Below are 16,633 nucleotides of genomic sequence, written 5' to 3'. Positions count from 1 at the left end.
AGCAGTAGCACATGCATGTCACATTCTCCTATGGAAACTGGAAGTTCTTTTGTAAAAAGGAGAACGACTTGTTGCTCCTATGAAGCCCTGAGTATTTATGGCATCGCCGGACAAAGAAAACTTAACGTATACATAAGCGTGTTGCACCTGTGTTAAGAAAGAATACTCTTTATCCCCTATAAGGACATCTACCCTTAGTTCCTCGGGAGGGTTTGGTGTCACTGATAGGATAGAACACATCAGATTTCGCAGTGAGCTGTCCTAGTCAATATATAACTTTGTCCCATGTTGAGTGAATGGACTTCCTCCATCACCAGCATTATTTCTTACTCCAGAATTCAAATACCTGTCCTGTACTTGTTGTTTGTAACAGTTGCATCGGCGACTGTTGAGACTGTCCTTGCGGAAAATTTGTCATACTCTGAGGTTGCAAGCTTTGCTGTGCTCCTGGCGCTTGCTGTTGCACCGTGTGATTTTGTGATTATTGCAACTCCATTTCCACGATGCTATAAAAACACAGGTGGATTCACCATCCCTACTTTTGTTCCATGGCCGTTTTGCACCATGTCTTGACTTCTGCATGTGCGTGCTAGTTGCCCTGTCATCCCACACGTCCAACATATTGGTGGTAGTCTGATTATTTGCCCATTTGGCATATCCTGATTTCCGTTTTGCATGTTTTGAAAACCTCCCTGATTACCTTGGAAACCTCCCTGATTACTCTGCCATCCTCTTCCTCGAAAGCCTCTCCCTCTGGGTAAAACCTGTTATTGCCTTGATCAATCTGCCTTTGATTATTGACCTGTTTGTATGTTCGATCTGTCTGTGCTAGTTATCATTGCCCCTTCAATGGCATATTTCGACAATTTCTTCTGCACTAATTTTGTCTCTTCAGCTTTTCGTGCAGCCTCTTTTTGCGATTTTCTTGCAGCAGCCTGCAGTATTGTGCTATGGTCAACTGTATTTCAGACCATGGTTTGGTCTCAATTCCTACCAATTTCTTGAGCTGCTTCTGTACCTGATCTGGCAGCCCGTGGCATAATATATGGTAAAACACGGGTATGGATTTCCCCCAAGATTCGCGAGTTTCCAGAACCCAGGCGTCTTGGAAATTCTGAATGTAAAGCAAAGGATCCTCTGACTCCTTCATTGTATGTGTCATTATAGCTCCCGTGTCTGAAGTATCCGGGTATAGCAATCGTAATGCTTTCCATACCGCGGCCCTACAGTTGTTAAACGGAGCTCCATCATGTGCAGTATTAACTGTAGTCACGCCAAGGTAACCTGCACGTGTCCACACGTCGTCAGCTCTATCACCAAGTATGGCGATTAAAAGACCCTTAATATCCCTGATAGCTAACGTGTTCCCTCCCGTCATCTTTTCTAGCTGATGTATCCATTTTCCGGCTCCCGATGTCAACATTGAAAGCTTATTTTTCAGATTTTCTCGATCCATATGTAGCCAGGGTATATACTGTGGCCTCGATCCTCCTTTTTTGAGTAAAGGGAATTGTAACACAAGGCACTCCTTTTCCTCTCATCATTTTTCTATCCACTGTAGGGGTAATATTCCTGCATCACCGTCTACCTGGCAATGTCCTTAGTCTGCTGACGTATGGTGGTGGAGACACCTCCCTCTGACCGTAAGATACTCTTTTGTGTCAGTGTGATTGTGAGCGTCTTCTCTCATCTTCTCTTTCCTCACATTCCTCTCTTTCTGCATTTGATATTGTCTGTGCCCAACTCGTGCAACTCCTCTCATCTTACTTGTTCCTGTTTAGCATCAAACTATCTCGGGACAGTTCTCGATTTCTGCTACTTCAGGAGGCGTCCTCAGTGTCATACAACTGAGTGCTCTCAAGACGCTCGTCCTCTCCTCTCCTCCCCCTTGGGGAACCTGTTCTAGCCCCATTTCATCATATATTCTATCGATCATCTCTCCGATGCTTCTGGTGTCTAGGGCAAATATTTTCCATATTTGCCCTAGACGGGCCTGGTACTAAATCGTACTCAGGAAATAATTCTTCTACGTCTTCCCAGCCTACTACTGGATCAGGTTTTTTAACCTCCCTTTCTAGATATTCAAGATCCTGTGCTCTCTGTCTTCGCTTGCGTTCTATGTCGTCATCGAAGTCTCTGCGCTTCCTCTGTGACCCTCTTCTTCTTGTTTCCTCGCATCTCTTTGCTCATTTGCCCTTCGTATTTCCTCATCCCTTTGTCTTTTTATTCTCTTCTCCCGTATCTTTTGTTCTTCTTCTTCTCTTCTCCTTTGTTCCTGCCTGTCCTGATCATTAGCTGTTCTTTGCTTATGATCACGTTTTCTTTCTTGCTCCTCGCGATATAACTGCTTTCGTTTCTGCCTATTTTTTTTCTTAGTTCCTTCGTCTCTCAATCGCTTTTTCCTTTTCCTTCTCTTTCCTTTTTGAATCGTCTGGCTCTCCCTTTTGACTCATATCTTCAATGCCTTTACCATCGAGTTTCAATAGAATCTGACCTCCCATCCATTTGTTCTGTGTGAATGCCATCTCATCAGTCCTGTCCTCATCTCGTTTCCATCTCTTTCCCTCTCTACTCGTATCTAGAGATGTACTTGCTTGTGCTTGGTCTCCTTTTTCTTTCTCGCGCCTCTCCTTGTCCCTCGGGACTTTGAGGTAATATCTCTGTCTCTGTCTTTCTCTGGGCTTTCGTCACTACTTTGCGTAGGTGACTCATATGATGGATTGCTATATCCTGTGGCTGCTTTAAGCTCCTGCAACGGGTATAATCCTTCATCTTTACTGGCTTCGCTTTTTGTTTCCGACAGGACGGGTGGTGCAGAGGCGTTTCACCCCCCTCTGTGCATATGTTAAGTATCCAATCTAATGGTGGCTCCTCCTCCTTTTCCTCTTGGTACATCTTCCAAAGCTCTAAACTAGCTCAGCGTTTATCTAACCTTTTGCCAGTATACGTGGCATGCAAATATGTCGTCATGTGTTGCAGGACCGTTTTAGATAGCGATCCGCCTTGGAGCCAAGACATAAACATTCATTTTGTTGGCGGTTCCTTTAACCCATTCTGCACTGTACTTCTTCAGTTTAGGTGCATGTTTTGGCAACTGTTAGCACAAATGTACTAAAGGGTTAACGTCTTCTATGCTTAAATCTGTTTATCCTCTCCTCATATAACACTTTGTTATGCTTTGCGTTTCTCAAACAAGGTCAACAATATGAGCGAGCACAATTGTTGCAAGCTCCAATCGCGTTTTTCCACAAAAAAGTGTACTTTTACTTTTTCAAACAGCAACCATTAATCAATGCCATACAACATTTTGTCTCTTCATTTGTGCAATTTTCATGTTATTTCCCCGAAAAAATGTCTTACCTCATGATGTCAGAAAAAGAAAAACACAAGACAGACACGACAGACTAGTGTCACGGCGCTTACCTGGGGTTCAGGGTCCTCCTGCCGCTTACGGCGTGCCCCGTCCTGGTGGATGTATCTGCACCTTCTTTTTGGGTGTCCTTGGATTTCCATGTCCCCGGGTGCTTCCGGGTTTCCCATGTGTGCTGGACTGCGCATGTGCGGGCGCCCATGTCTCGCTCATCGCGCATACGCAGTGCACAGGGCGCTCAGTCTGGGACGAACTTGCGGTCCGAGCCTCTCTCTGGGCATACCAGCACCCAGGAACAGCATGGCTTGCATTCCAACCCTCCCAGGTGTTGGTTGCCCTTTATAAGGAGCCAGGCCATTCAATCAAACTGCGTCTCAACGCGGTTTGTTTCTGATCGTGTCCACGCCGGAACTCCTTGAGCTACAGTTCTTCTTCCTGCCCTGATTCCTGTTTTTTCCTGTTGCCCGTTTCCTTCCCCTGGCTGTGCTGTCCTGGACTTGTCCCCTTGTTCCTTGCTCCTGGGAAGGGGGCTCTCCTGTTTCCTTGACCCTATTGCCCTGGGGTGGTTCCCCTTCTGTCCCTCTATTGAGTTGGTCCTACCCCTCCTTCCTGGGGTTCCCTGCCTTGCCTTGTCTCATCTGCCTCTTGCCCTACCTTGGTACGCTGCCCTATCGGAATCGTCTGCCTCTTGTCCTCTGCCCTATTGCACTCATCTGCTTCTCTTTACCATGTCATTGCTGGTGGTTCCACCATCATCTGGATCCTGCTGTCTAAAGAGGGACTTTGAACTTCTATCAGGAAACGCTTCCCCTGTCAGTGCCTGCACTGTCCTGATGCCATGTAAATCAGAGGAAATCGCACCTGTGACGTTGGGAGCTGGTTCACCTCCAACCCGGTACTCATTCGGGTGGGAGTCGGGCTGGTTCCCCGCGTCATTCAATCTCCACAGGACCTTCCGACAGTCTGGCATCTTCTCCGAGACTTTTAACTGGATGAACAGGCACTCCGTGCCCTCGAGGCGCTTTCCTTAATAACTAGACAGACTCCGGTCGGCTACATAAATCTCATACCATCTGCTTCCTCAGATGCATTTCTGCCCCTATTATTATTCCGACATGGAATGTAAGCCCATTTCTTTCAAATTGTCCTTTAATCGATTCTGGTCTCCTATATCGTCCTATTCATTCAGGACTTTAAATGCAGGCTTCTTCTAGCGCTATATTAAAACCTAGGTATCTGGGCGTATACTGCTCTTTCCGGTATCCTCCCGGTATCTCTCTCTCGGGTATCCTCCTAGTATCTCTCTCTATTGCTCGGCCAACCTCGATACAATATTTTCCCGTTCTATATACATTCTACTCTTACTCTGACTTTATTTTAATCCCTCCTCCCTCCGTTACCTTCCCTTTACTTGTTCTAAGGCATGTCTTTTTCAATCACCGTTCGCATTTTTTTCCTCTCCGGACGCTCGGGATCACTGCCTTCATTACCGCCTCTCTGTGCCGTTCGTCCGATCAGCTGCTCGTAGAAGTGGGTAGGGTTTTATGGGAGAAAGCAAAGGTTCCTTCAGACATAACCTGCAGGGTTTGTACTTAGACTAACCACTATCTACGGGGAACCTATCGTTCTACTGAGCCGGATGGCAAAGGACTTGGGATATTGCAGAGGACCCAGAGTTACTTATGTCGATGGCCAATGGGGTCTTATCTAATCGATTCTAATCGAACCATCAATCTCTGCTACCAAGTGTACTCAATGGACCCCAGCTGGCCCATAGGACTGGGGGTTTCCAAACAGCACTTTAAGATGAGTAGCAGCACCCTTGAGATGGATGGGGAAGCAGATTCGTAATCTTGCACCAAATCAATAATGACAACTCACTAGTTTGGCAAAGGGAGGCCATTTTATGACAAGTGCAAAAAACAGGGAGTTCAATGAATATCAGCAATCGCTCGATGTTCCTTCTTGCTTCAACTCCAATTAATTTCAGAAAAAACATAACATTTATACCAAAAACTCATCATCACTGATTTGTAACTCTTTAAAACTTAGCATGCAATTGGTTCAAGGAAGGTAACTTTAATATAGGTACTATATCTGTATAAGGTAACAGGGAGAGGGAATTGGGTAGACAATGTCAGGTGGTGCAACTAAGCCCTTCCTTCAAAATGGCTACTGTAAACGTCGCTAAAAGCACAACGTCTCATTGGTTCTACTAACTATTGGACCCTAGATTACATAGTCCATTATGATTAAGTTGGCATCAACCCCACTCATACTTTTCCACTTGCGCTTAGCAGTGTGCAGAATAGCCGTCCAGGTGCAGGGAGTTCGTCTGCACCCCAGCTACCCTCCAATTATTATTACAATCAATCATCACCTCAGTGGTCATGTGTCAATTATTTCTTTGTGGTTGGCCTCGAGTCTGCTTCTTGGTCTGGGAAAGTTAAGGCATCTGGCCATGGCAAAGGTCCATGCGTAGTTGTGAAAGTTTCATCCCTTGCTGCTTGTCTGGTCACGTGATTCTGACACCGTGAAATCGGCCTTTCCTTCATGCAATTTCGTGTATTTGATTTAATTCTGCCAATCATCTGCCAACTGTGGCTTATCTTGACCTTTCTGAACAAGATACTCTGTTCTTCTTCTCTTTAATTGTATCTATTGTTGGTCTATTTCAGCTGGTACGACCTTGTTTTCTTGGCATGGTTACCTTCGCCTGAGTTTCTCTCTGTCTTTAATTCTTGATTTGTTTTCTGCGAAACTCTCCTCTTGAGGCCTTTAGTAACCTTTGGTTGATTCTGCTCTTGTGCGTAGTGGAAGTATACTTATATAAAGTGCTTTCTTGAGGTAGCCATATGTAGAGGTGGCGCTTGCCGCAATCTATCTTACTACTAAGCATAAGCAAGCCTCGCGTTTTCTATGCTTCTTGCGGTTACTTTGCATATGTACACATTTTAACAAACTGAATATCTTCATCGGGCTTGTGGCACAAGTTTCTGACATCTTGACATCAATTGTTTGACTTTAGGCTTAGGATGTCACTTGTCCATGGTGTTTCGTCTCGTTTGTCATCATTCTCAGGTCGTTATATCTTCTATATGTGAGTAATTCCGGGTTCTTATGACATCATCATTCATCTTCCTTCAGTATCTTCTTAGCTTCTTCGGGTATTAGATTCTAACGATCGTCATTCTTTCTCACTTGTCGATTTTTCTCAATGAGTACCTTACTGTCCAGGTTTTCTTAGGTGTCGGTACTTCAATAGGTGCTGTTATTCTGATAGGTACTGGACAGAGCCCCACTGCGGCTCTCTGCTGGTTTCTTTGCTCATCATATGTCACATATTTCGGCGTGAATGTTCCTGGTACTCCAAAATAGGTGGCAGGAGTGCGAATCGTGCTTGGCACTTCCTCTTCACTGTGGTTTAATCCAGTGTATGTAATGTGAGCACCTTACTTATATGTATATATTTATGAGTCATTGTATATGCTAGACCGCACACTGCAGAGAAATAAAAGTATTGGTTCTGTTATACAATAAATGCATGTTCCTCTCTTCCATGAGTCACTGCGAATGTTCATGTAACGAGTGCAGCAGTGGAGCACCTACAGCCTCGTTAACTTTTTGGCAGGTTTACATGAACCACACCATGCCCTTTAAATCCTCCAAGTGCAGGGCTCATATTTCAGGAACTCAGGAATCTTAGGTCCCCCTCTCCTGTTCCACACAATGACGCATGTTTTCACCTATGAGGGGGTTGTATCTCTCATGCTCGCCACCCAAAGATGGTGTCTAATTCATTTCCTTTGTCTCGGTAACAGATGTGGTGAAGCAGTGGAGAAGAACAAGCGGCTCATTAGTGCGGACCAAAGGGAGTACCAGCAAGAACTGAAGAAGAACTACAGCAAGCTAAAGGAGAACCTCAGGCCCATGCTGGAGCGCAAAATCCCCGAACTATATAAACCCATGGTGAAAATACGCAGTGACGCAAGGTAAGGGGTGTGCATAACGCTTTTCGTTCAAGGAAAGCAAGATCTAAATATACACTTTGTGCAAAACACATCAAGATTAAGTTTAAACTCTAATAGGGGCTGAATGTAGGAATTGGTGAGAGACAGAGCTTTGTATGGAAGAAAGGACATTAGCGAGCTGCAGCTGGATCCTAATGTAATGGCAGCGGGCACTCAAAGGGACAGCAGGTAAGCAGTATTCACAATTAGGCTGTCTAAAACCTGTATTGTGAGATATATCAGACTACATCAATTTCACCTGTCATGTATACCATACAACAGTCGCTAGTTGCCAATAGATTTCATTGCTACACTGGTGAACAATAACTCGGTTAAGCGCCAAGTCAAACGCCTGTATGAGGGACTAAGGTTTACATACCACTGCATACTCCATCCCTGCTCATAATGACCTTTCACATGCATACAGCCAGCGCTGGAGGATATGGACACTACAGCATACAAAATATGCCATCACTTCCACTTTAAAGCACATTTTCATGATATGATCTGAAGATCTTCACATTTCCTTCTTGAATGTGACTGGATTTTGTAGAGTGTTTCAGTATGACTTCAAATCAATGAAGTTGACCGACATGTAGAACCATTGCTACACAGAGGTATATAGTTACCATCCAATGCCAGAGTCCGGTGTTGTGAAAGGTATGACCGATTTCAGAGAACACATCCACAGTGACTGCAAATTTGCAAGACCGAAACCTAAACACATGAAACTGATTTCTGAGTGAAAACCTGAAGGGACAGGTCAAAATCTCGAGTATCAGTCAGCTACATACACCAAGGTATGATATGTTATGGAGGAGTATTTGTGAAACTTTCCAAATACGATGGAATATGGCACAATTTGCTAATTGTTTCTTTTAGCCAATGTTAGATAAAACAAAACGTATATTTTAGGCTTACAAGCAAAAATAGATTTCATTGCTTCAATATGTCAATCTGTAATTGACATATCATGACATGGAATATTAAGTCAGTTCATGACATGGGCCCTCATTACGACCCTGGCGGAGTGGGTTTACGCCAGCGGTATTCGCGGCGGACCCGTCCGCCCTACTACGAGTTCCCGTAGCGCCATGGAGCGCTTTCCGCCTGGTTTTTCCGGGCGGAGAAATCCATGGCGCTACGGGACCTTGTTGTTAATTACGCCACCGTATTTTACGGTGGCGTAATTAACGCCTTCCCCACTCCCATTATACCCTATGGGGCAAAAATGGGAATGGGGAAGGGTAAAATGGGGAATGGGGATTTACCGCCCCGCCAAGGTCGGAATGGGGCGGTAAATCCGCCAACCCCCATGGCGGTATCGGCAGCTTTCCGCCGTGCTCCATGGTGCATTTTGCACCACGATTTCCGCCAGGGTCGTAATGAGGGCCATAGTATTAGATGAGATATATCATGCCGTATCACGATTTGGTGTCATACCATGGCCTTGTGACAATGACATAATAATATGGGATGCCACCACAAGACCTATAGCATGACCTTTCAGGACATATGTCCTTACATTTCATGATGTGTGGTATGACATATCATGTCCCCACAAAGTGTGACATAGCACATCATAATAAAACATATTCTTGACATGATCTGTCACCTAATTATATGCCATGATATGTCTTGTGCAAATTTGCTATATACTGGGGCTGTCAAAGGTTTGCATCTGGGGCTAACTTTGTGACAGGCTTGAATTGCTGCTTGTGTGTGCATCATGACAAACAACCATATTGGCACTTGTTTTACCACTACAAAACAGAAAAGATTTGCACAACTTTTAGGGTTGGTACAATGACTACCTTTTAGCTGGTATTAGTTCCAATGCACTGGAGGTCTCGTTGTGCTGAGGCTACTATCAGCAATGCAAGTGTGATGAGCCAAAATGCCCTGTCTTAGTGCTGGGGCAAAGAGAACTGTGCTTGTGTTTCCAACGGTGCATATCTTGAAACTGCCCGAGTGTGTAACCCAATCATATTTGATCCTTTCACAACACTACAAATAACACAGATGCAGTCACCATTTTAGCACTAGGACCGGTGGAAAGTGTGCCATTGTCCAAGGGATACAGGTAATGTATGTGTGTGTGACTGAATGGCCATCTGGTGAGGGTGGGATAGCCAGAGCGTTTTTGATTTTTACTCACATAAAAAGATGCAGTTTTGTCCGTTTCGGAAATGAAGGTCTGCTAATCATACCCCACTTTCAAAAATTATCTGTGCCAAAATTATAGTGCACACATGTGCCTTTGCTGACACAGCCGACAGGCAACCTCAGCTCTCAGATCCTTAGTAGCACAGGGCAGGCTCAAAGGTCACAAGTGCTTCCATGACCGCTGCTGGGACACAAAGTTCCTGCAGGCAGGGTTGGCTTTTTAATCTTCTTCACCTCTGATCTAAATTATAATAATTGTATACCATAGTCAGTCTGATGACATAGAAATCCTTAAATATATGCCATGCCTAATTGTGGCATGGCAGCCGATAAGAGCACACAATTATACAGCCACCGCATATTAATATAACACTAGTTTCAGCTCTGCGAGCAGGGCCAGCTAGGACAGAACTGGTGTGAATCGGCATCTGGTCTGTCCATCTCCACTACAGCCATGTGAAACAATAGCCAGGATGCTGCCCCTTTGATATTCCTGCTTGAAGGGTAACACCTCCACTCGGGTACAGGAGCTTCCTCCAGGAGGTCCACTGGCAACCATGCTTCATAAGCAGCCCGTAGCAAAAAAAGGGGTGTGAAAATGAAAAAAATGATCGATTGATTTTTTAAAAATTATAAATAAATTGGTGCAAAAACAAATGTGCACCACATCCACAAACACAGTTAATGAAAATGTGTGTCCCAAACAGAAAAAATAACAAACAATATATAGCAACACCAATTAATACTCTTGGTGTGATGTCAGAATTGGAACGCTTACAGCAGGCTTACTTTGTACTATTCCACTGTGACATTCTGTCCTGAAAACCAGAGGGGCACCCCCTCATTCTTTGTTTCATCTCTGGACTTCCACGAGGAAAGGAAGAATGAATCTGGATCTCTGCTGGGGATATAGTCTATACCAGAGGCCTCTGCCAGGGAGGAGAAGACACAAGGCATTCAAGGCAGAGGAGAACCTGGTCTCCTAACCTTCTCCAGGGAACAGTGGAGATGACTGCTTGCTGCTGGGCAATGTTTTGACCCTTCCTGCACTGGAACCAGGCTCTTGTGATCCCCGATATGTGCAAGCCAAGTATCCTGGAGTGAGAGTGCAGTAGGAGTAATTATGTTCTGATGCCCCTTGATTATGACTCCAAACCACATTGACAGCAGGTTGGGCACTTTAGAAGCCATCCAAGATGCAGCTATGATGCCACGAAGTCCTCTCCAACCTCTATGCCCAGCCACTTTTGCATCGCTAAATTCTCTCGATGCCAAAGCCGAAGCTCAGCCATCTCGGCATCTGAAGCCTACTGAGTCTTCTGGCAGTAACTCGATGCTGTCGCCTGTTCACCAGCTTCTTGAGCTCCAAGCTGATGCAGTACCCCAAAAGCATGTTGAGCCAGCTGAGCCTGCTCACCGTCAAAGGCCAGTCTCTACTTCCTGCATCCGAGGTCAACAAGTCTTCCAGCGCTGCTGATCCATTATTGCCTGCCATCCCCAGCATCTTTAAGCCATTGCTGCTGCTGAACAGCTCTGCATCGTTGACTCAGGCCGCCCCTCCTCATCTTGACAGCGGTCCGGCACTGAAAGGACCCAGACTCCCGGTTCAATGCCAATTAGTCAGGCTCAACGATGTTGAGTCCCAAAGACAAGAACATAAGGTTCTGTGAAGAGCGCCTGTCCCCTTGGTCTACTTTTGCCTCCCTTCTCTACCTTGTTCTTAAAGACATATCCTTTTAACAGTGGCATTGTGCCAATCTTGTGACTGAACAGCCCTGCTCATCTACCCAGAGTGCCCTTCCACAAAAGCCTACTTACTTTGTGCTTCTTTTGCAGGAGTGGGTTTTATAGTGTCTTCTGGTTAGTTGTTTGAATTTTGATGTTAGATTAAACCTCTACATATTTGTAGAACCTTGATTGGGCATTGTTTTATTTTGGAGCCCTTGTACTTATGATGTTTGGGTTGCCACGGTTATCAGCTCACACCCCTCCTGAAGATATAGCCTGTCCTCTGTTTGTGCTATCCCACAAGAAAAAAGAGGTGTATACCTTTTAGTTTAGTAATATGGGGTCGAGTAGGGAGTTTAGCCACTATCCCTCCCTATACGCCTGCAGCCCTTTCGTCACTGTGTGCCACTAGGAATTTCCCAGAGGGAAGTGCTATCAAGAGTTCCTACTAAAACTGTCTGCATTAAGACAGGCGGTGGAGAGCTTGGCCTAGCAGTCAAGCTTACCGCGGACAGCCTGCAGGCTTTACTGGTATGTCCATCGCTAGTCGAACCTTGCTGCCAGTTGATCAGCTAGACTGTCATTGCAAGCATTGGCCTCCCTTCTTTCCGATAAGGGCAGCAACGGATAAAACCTGATGGGAGAGGGCAGTTAAACCCGGCATTTATGGGTTGTGAGAACAAAATAGAAAAGGGTCATGATGTGGGGGCTACACGGAAACTTGAAATTATCTGTGAAGGAGGCATCATAGCAATGACGTGCTAAATGGGCATCCTGGAAATATGCCATGGGGTGCCAACTGGGCATAATAGAAAGTGGCAATTATTTCATAAGCTGTCGTACAGTGATTTAATAACTGTGTATAATCTAAGCTAGCGATAATGTCGTAGGTGTATTTGATGGAAACTAAAAATGATATTCTAACTAGGCATAATGCAAACTGGTAATGATGTGCTATCTGAACATACAATAAAACACTCAGAGGTTAATAGTTGTTCGTCAATATATTTTGTATCTAAGTTTGGCATTGACTTGTTCTTTAAGCAAAATCAATCAATTGATGAGGCATTTAATGCTACGCTTTTTGTTCTTGTTTCCCATTCTAGGGAGTCATTTCACAGAGGCAGCTTCAGAAAGTATGAAACACAAACTTCACAAAACAGCTGAGACTTGAAATCTGCCACGGATTAAATGAAGATCCTATCGTTCAGATATGACCAAAACAGAGGATGGACCATGCAAGAAACAACTGCTTACCTGTAGAATATTCTGGACGGACAGAGACCTAAACGAAGTGACAACAGAAATATTCAGGCAGGATTGAAGACGGTTGTCAGTATTGAGGTCCTGAGCGGGCACGCTTGTGTGCAGGACAACGTGAAGTGGGACATGGACTGCGCTTCACTTCAGAATTGTATTTGTAGATGCTTTTTGAAGAGCTTTCGCAACAAATCCCCTCAAAAAACGGTCTGACGTTTCATGTAGGCCTCTTGTTAACACCTATGGTGTCTGTATTTACTTACTGCACAAGAATGCATAGACACTTCCGGAGTTATACAAGCGCCAAGAGGTTGCCAAAATGGCAGATGTCACGCTATACAAGACCGAGTTACATTACATTGGCTAGCTGGGCCATCTGCCGAATCACAGAAAACCTTTGCACGTTTGAGCAAAGCTTTCTGCACCCTACCTCGCAACTCACTCTCTTTTGGAGAGTGTCAGTCGCCTTGAACTCACCATTCCAACAAGCCCCATACATCTTATGGCTTCATCTGTTCATCTCTATTGACTTCAATGGGATCACTCTCCAACAACATCTGACTTCGCCTGACTTGCGGACTCAACAAGTTGACAAGTCTCAGGACCATTGCAAGCGCGTATATTGAGAATTACAAGAGTGCTGTGCAGCACAGCACCTGAAAACGAGTTCTTAAATAAGTGCACAACCACCTGTGTTGTTTGCCAGAGAACAAACAGAAAAATGCCTACATGTGTCTATCCAGGTTATGGTTGCCCCCAGCTTGATTTCTGAGGAACAGTCCTTATTTTGAGGATAAATGCTGATCTTTGGTGAACCTGAGTTGTGGCATCTCATCCCGTACAGTACAGACAACTTTTAGAGGTGTCCTTCAAAATGTTCATGTTCACCTTAAAATGTGCCTGCAAAGGGCTTCACTCTGGCAGCCCTGCCTGTCCAGGTCCTAGATTGCAAAGATCTATCCGTGTTTTGAACAGAAACAGCAAAGTTAGACTGAGGTTCTGTGTGCCCGGCTGGCACTGGTGCAGAGCTTGTAAATGTTTGCTCTCTACAAAATGGACGGTGATGTAGGAATATATAAGTGTCTGAACCGGACCTTTGTTCAGAAACGCGTCCAACGCCGCCAAATACTAGGCGCAGAAATCTGCAGTGATGCTAACATTTCAGATCTGTTTAAGGGAACAAAAGTTAAGTGTAAATTGGTATGCTCCTCAAGTGACGGGAAGTGCATAGGGTTGTATGTGATGATACTGCCTTTCAATTTTTGACCCATGCCTTGACTTCAATGAAACCAGTCTACCTCTTTTATCGGCCATTTGCCCCCAACCTCCATCCCACCTACCGCATTAGCCCCCAAAACCACATTTCACATACTTTCTCCAACGTACCCCTATCATTCCTCCCACGAAGGGAAACTCCCCATGTTTCCTCTTTTGTCTCCTCTCCCTCAGGCATAGGAAACGCCCCATCATCCCAGCTTTACCCTACATTTTACTCTGCGTTCATTCTACAAGTACAAATCATAACTCGCTTATTTTTGTAGCAGATATTCTAGGGGTCAGCATTAGCAATTAATACCACAGGAAAAAGCAGTCCCCTGTAACCGGACGATGGCTTAGGACCTACTCTACTGAGATGATCAGCTGCTCCTCTGGAGATTGGCCAATGTGCACATAAACTGTGCTTTGAAAAGTGTAGGAGTTCTTTGCATATCAATAACAAATAACATGCATGCAAAGGAAATGCTAACATTAGCACTTACGTGGTGTTAGGTCCCCTGCATCCACTTTTGCAAACTAATGGGCAGAAGTAAACCGTGAAAACAGGGGAAACCATCTTTACTCCTTGCTTTTATGCTCGCCTTCGTAGAAACTGTAAATACCACCTGCAAATGATACTTTGCATACTCATTTATTCGAAGGATTCCTAGGGAATACGCTTGCTTTTAAAAGATTCTAAATACAAGCACATTCCAGAGGAATCCAGGTAGCATGAACACCCATGCTGGTGTTAAATCATGTGTTCTTTGTGGGCGAGGAGGAAGGAAAGGCGGAAAGGTTACATGCTTTCTGGCCCTACCCTTTCCACAAGTGGAAAAGAAATCTCACCAAGTGGTAACGCAAGGCACTCTCCCACTGCAGGGTTTATGCAATGACTCTTTAAGGCCCCAGTGCTCTCGCAGAACCCACTATGTCTGCTACAGCCTACCCCGGAAGTATTCTCCAATAAAAGCACACTGGCATAACAGGCATGCTGTCCATGCCCAGCGCCGGCAGGGGAGCCTCAGCAGGGCTTTCAGGGGGCCCTCACATTACGCCAATGCAAAAGCATTGCCAATACGCACAGCAGTGCCCCTGCGGTCACGTGCTGCCCACATGATGACATGTGAGAGGGAAAGGTACGAATGGCATCTGCCATTTCATAGCCACGACTGAACGCGAAAACATAAAAGCTGGATCACACCACTGGTTTTATTTCTGTCACAAAATCTTTCAACTCATGCTGTTTTGCAACATTGTTTCCATGAAAGATGAATATAATTGTTGCTAGAAACAAATACGTAATATATTTGTGTATGCTATTTGGTACTGAACTGCTTTTTTTTATAAATGATTTATTTTATGCAAAAAGACTTCTAATATAAAACGAGTTATCCACGTTCTACTTTTCTTCCTTTATGGACTGGAGTCAGGCAGTATTGCATGTTAGTGCGCCATTTCCATCTGCTTGTTGCTTTCGTTTACATTAAAAGATTCACTCCCTCATGAAACCACTGTGCACAGGCCGCATTTGAGGGTAGGGAAGCCTACCAATCACTGCCCGGGTTGCTGCTTGCTGCACTAGTGTAGCACTGCCCTGCCACACCTGTGAATGCTACCAGCTGAAAACCGATATATTAGAAGCAATTGTGCCTTTGGAGCTCTTGTTAATTTTAGTGGCTGGATGGCTGTGTCTGTTATCATTCACTATTTATTAAAATGCTGCTGTCTCATTTTTTTTAAAACTCTTTATTTACAGGTTTTACAATAAAAACTATCAATTCAGACATTGAATACAATCCATAATGCAACAGTGGGATTAAGATTACCCCCAGCATTAACCAATGAACATACTAATACATCTAAGAAATCCTAAAGAATGAATAGTATAGTGCAAGAAAAGTAATGTAATGCAATCCTTTTCAAAACATGCTTACCCCAGTTATAAACCCAACAGAACACACGAGAAGACAATAACAACAAAAATTTAAAAGGACTTTACACACACATACGCATACAGGTGTACAATATACAGATAAACACTCACTACCCAGAAGTCCTTCCACCAACTGGAGCCACATGCAATGCCTTGGAACTCTTATGTACCATAGAAACTATTAAAGGTCGTCCAGAGTTCTAACTAATGTTCTTCCTTATTGAGTTTACAAAACAAAATGTTCTCAAAGCCTGACATCTGCACATCACTCAAGCAGTTCTCTATCTGTGGTTTTTTCTTTGTTTTCCACAACTTCAGAATCTGCTTTGTCGCTACTAGCAGGACTTTGTCAATCCTCTTACTATATTGTTTAGCAATCCCACATCTTACTCTACTAGACAACAAAAGGGTTTGAAGAGGCATTCTAGGAGAGTGTATAGATAATATTGTTTCCATTCTGTCCAACACATTTCCCCCAAATTCCTTTGACCTACAACAATTCCACAACATATGTATCAGGGTGCGCCTCTCCTTTCCACATGCCCAGCAAATGTCACTATCCATCAAATCCAAACCATGCATACGCACTGGAGTCCAGTATAAGTGTCCCAAAATGTTCTGTTGTGTGAGTCTCAAATGCAAATCCAATTTACTTCTGAAACCTGCCCGCAGTATCTGCACCCACTCTCTATCTGTAATTTCACATGCCAAATCTTCCTCCCACATCCCCTTAATGTATCCCAAGATCCAACAATGAAAGGATCCATAAGGCATTATTTTAAAATATGTGAGTACCATACGTGGTGATGATACAAATATAGCACATCCATTTGGCTTATTCTCTATTGGGACAGACAGCATGTCCAGTCTCTGCAATAAAAGGGATTTTAGATCCCTAAATCTACC

At 44.3% G+C, this 16,633-nt stretch overlaps 1 protein-coding gene across 2 annotated transcripts in view; it reads left to right on the top strand.

The window, feature by feature from the left end:
* Nucleotides 1-15,524, top strand: part of DOCK8 (dedicator of cytokinesis 8) — a 1,170,453-nt gene extending 1,154,929 nt beyond the window's left edge. For both annotated transcript variants that reach the window (XM_069625758.1, XM_069625759.1), the window contains 2 exons: nucleotides 7,192-7,362; nucleotides 12,381-15,524. In XM_069625758.1, coding sequence (XP_069481859.1) covers nucleotides 7,192-7,362; nucleotides 12,381-12,441 — 232 coding nt within the window. In that variant the 3' untranslated portion in view covers nucleotides 12,442-15,524. The remainder of the gene's footprint in view (nucleotides 1-7,191; nucleotides 7,363-12,380) is intronic.
* Nucleotides 15,525-16,633: the final 1,109 nt, after the last annotated feature.

This window comes from Ambystoma mexicanum, chromosome 6p (assembly GCF_040938575.1).
Source record: "Ambystoma mexicanum isolate Mex_15411 chromosome 6p, UKY_AmexF1_1, whole genome shotgun sequence".
NCBI lineage: Eukaryota > Metazoa > Chordata > Amphibia > Caudata > Ambystomatidae > Ambystoma > Ambystoma mexicanum.
Note: the sequence above shows the minus strand (reverse complement) of the source record. Positions and strands in the feature narration are given on the sequence as shown.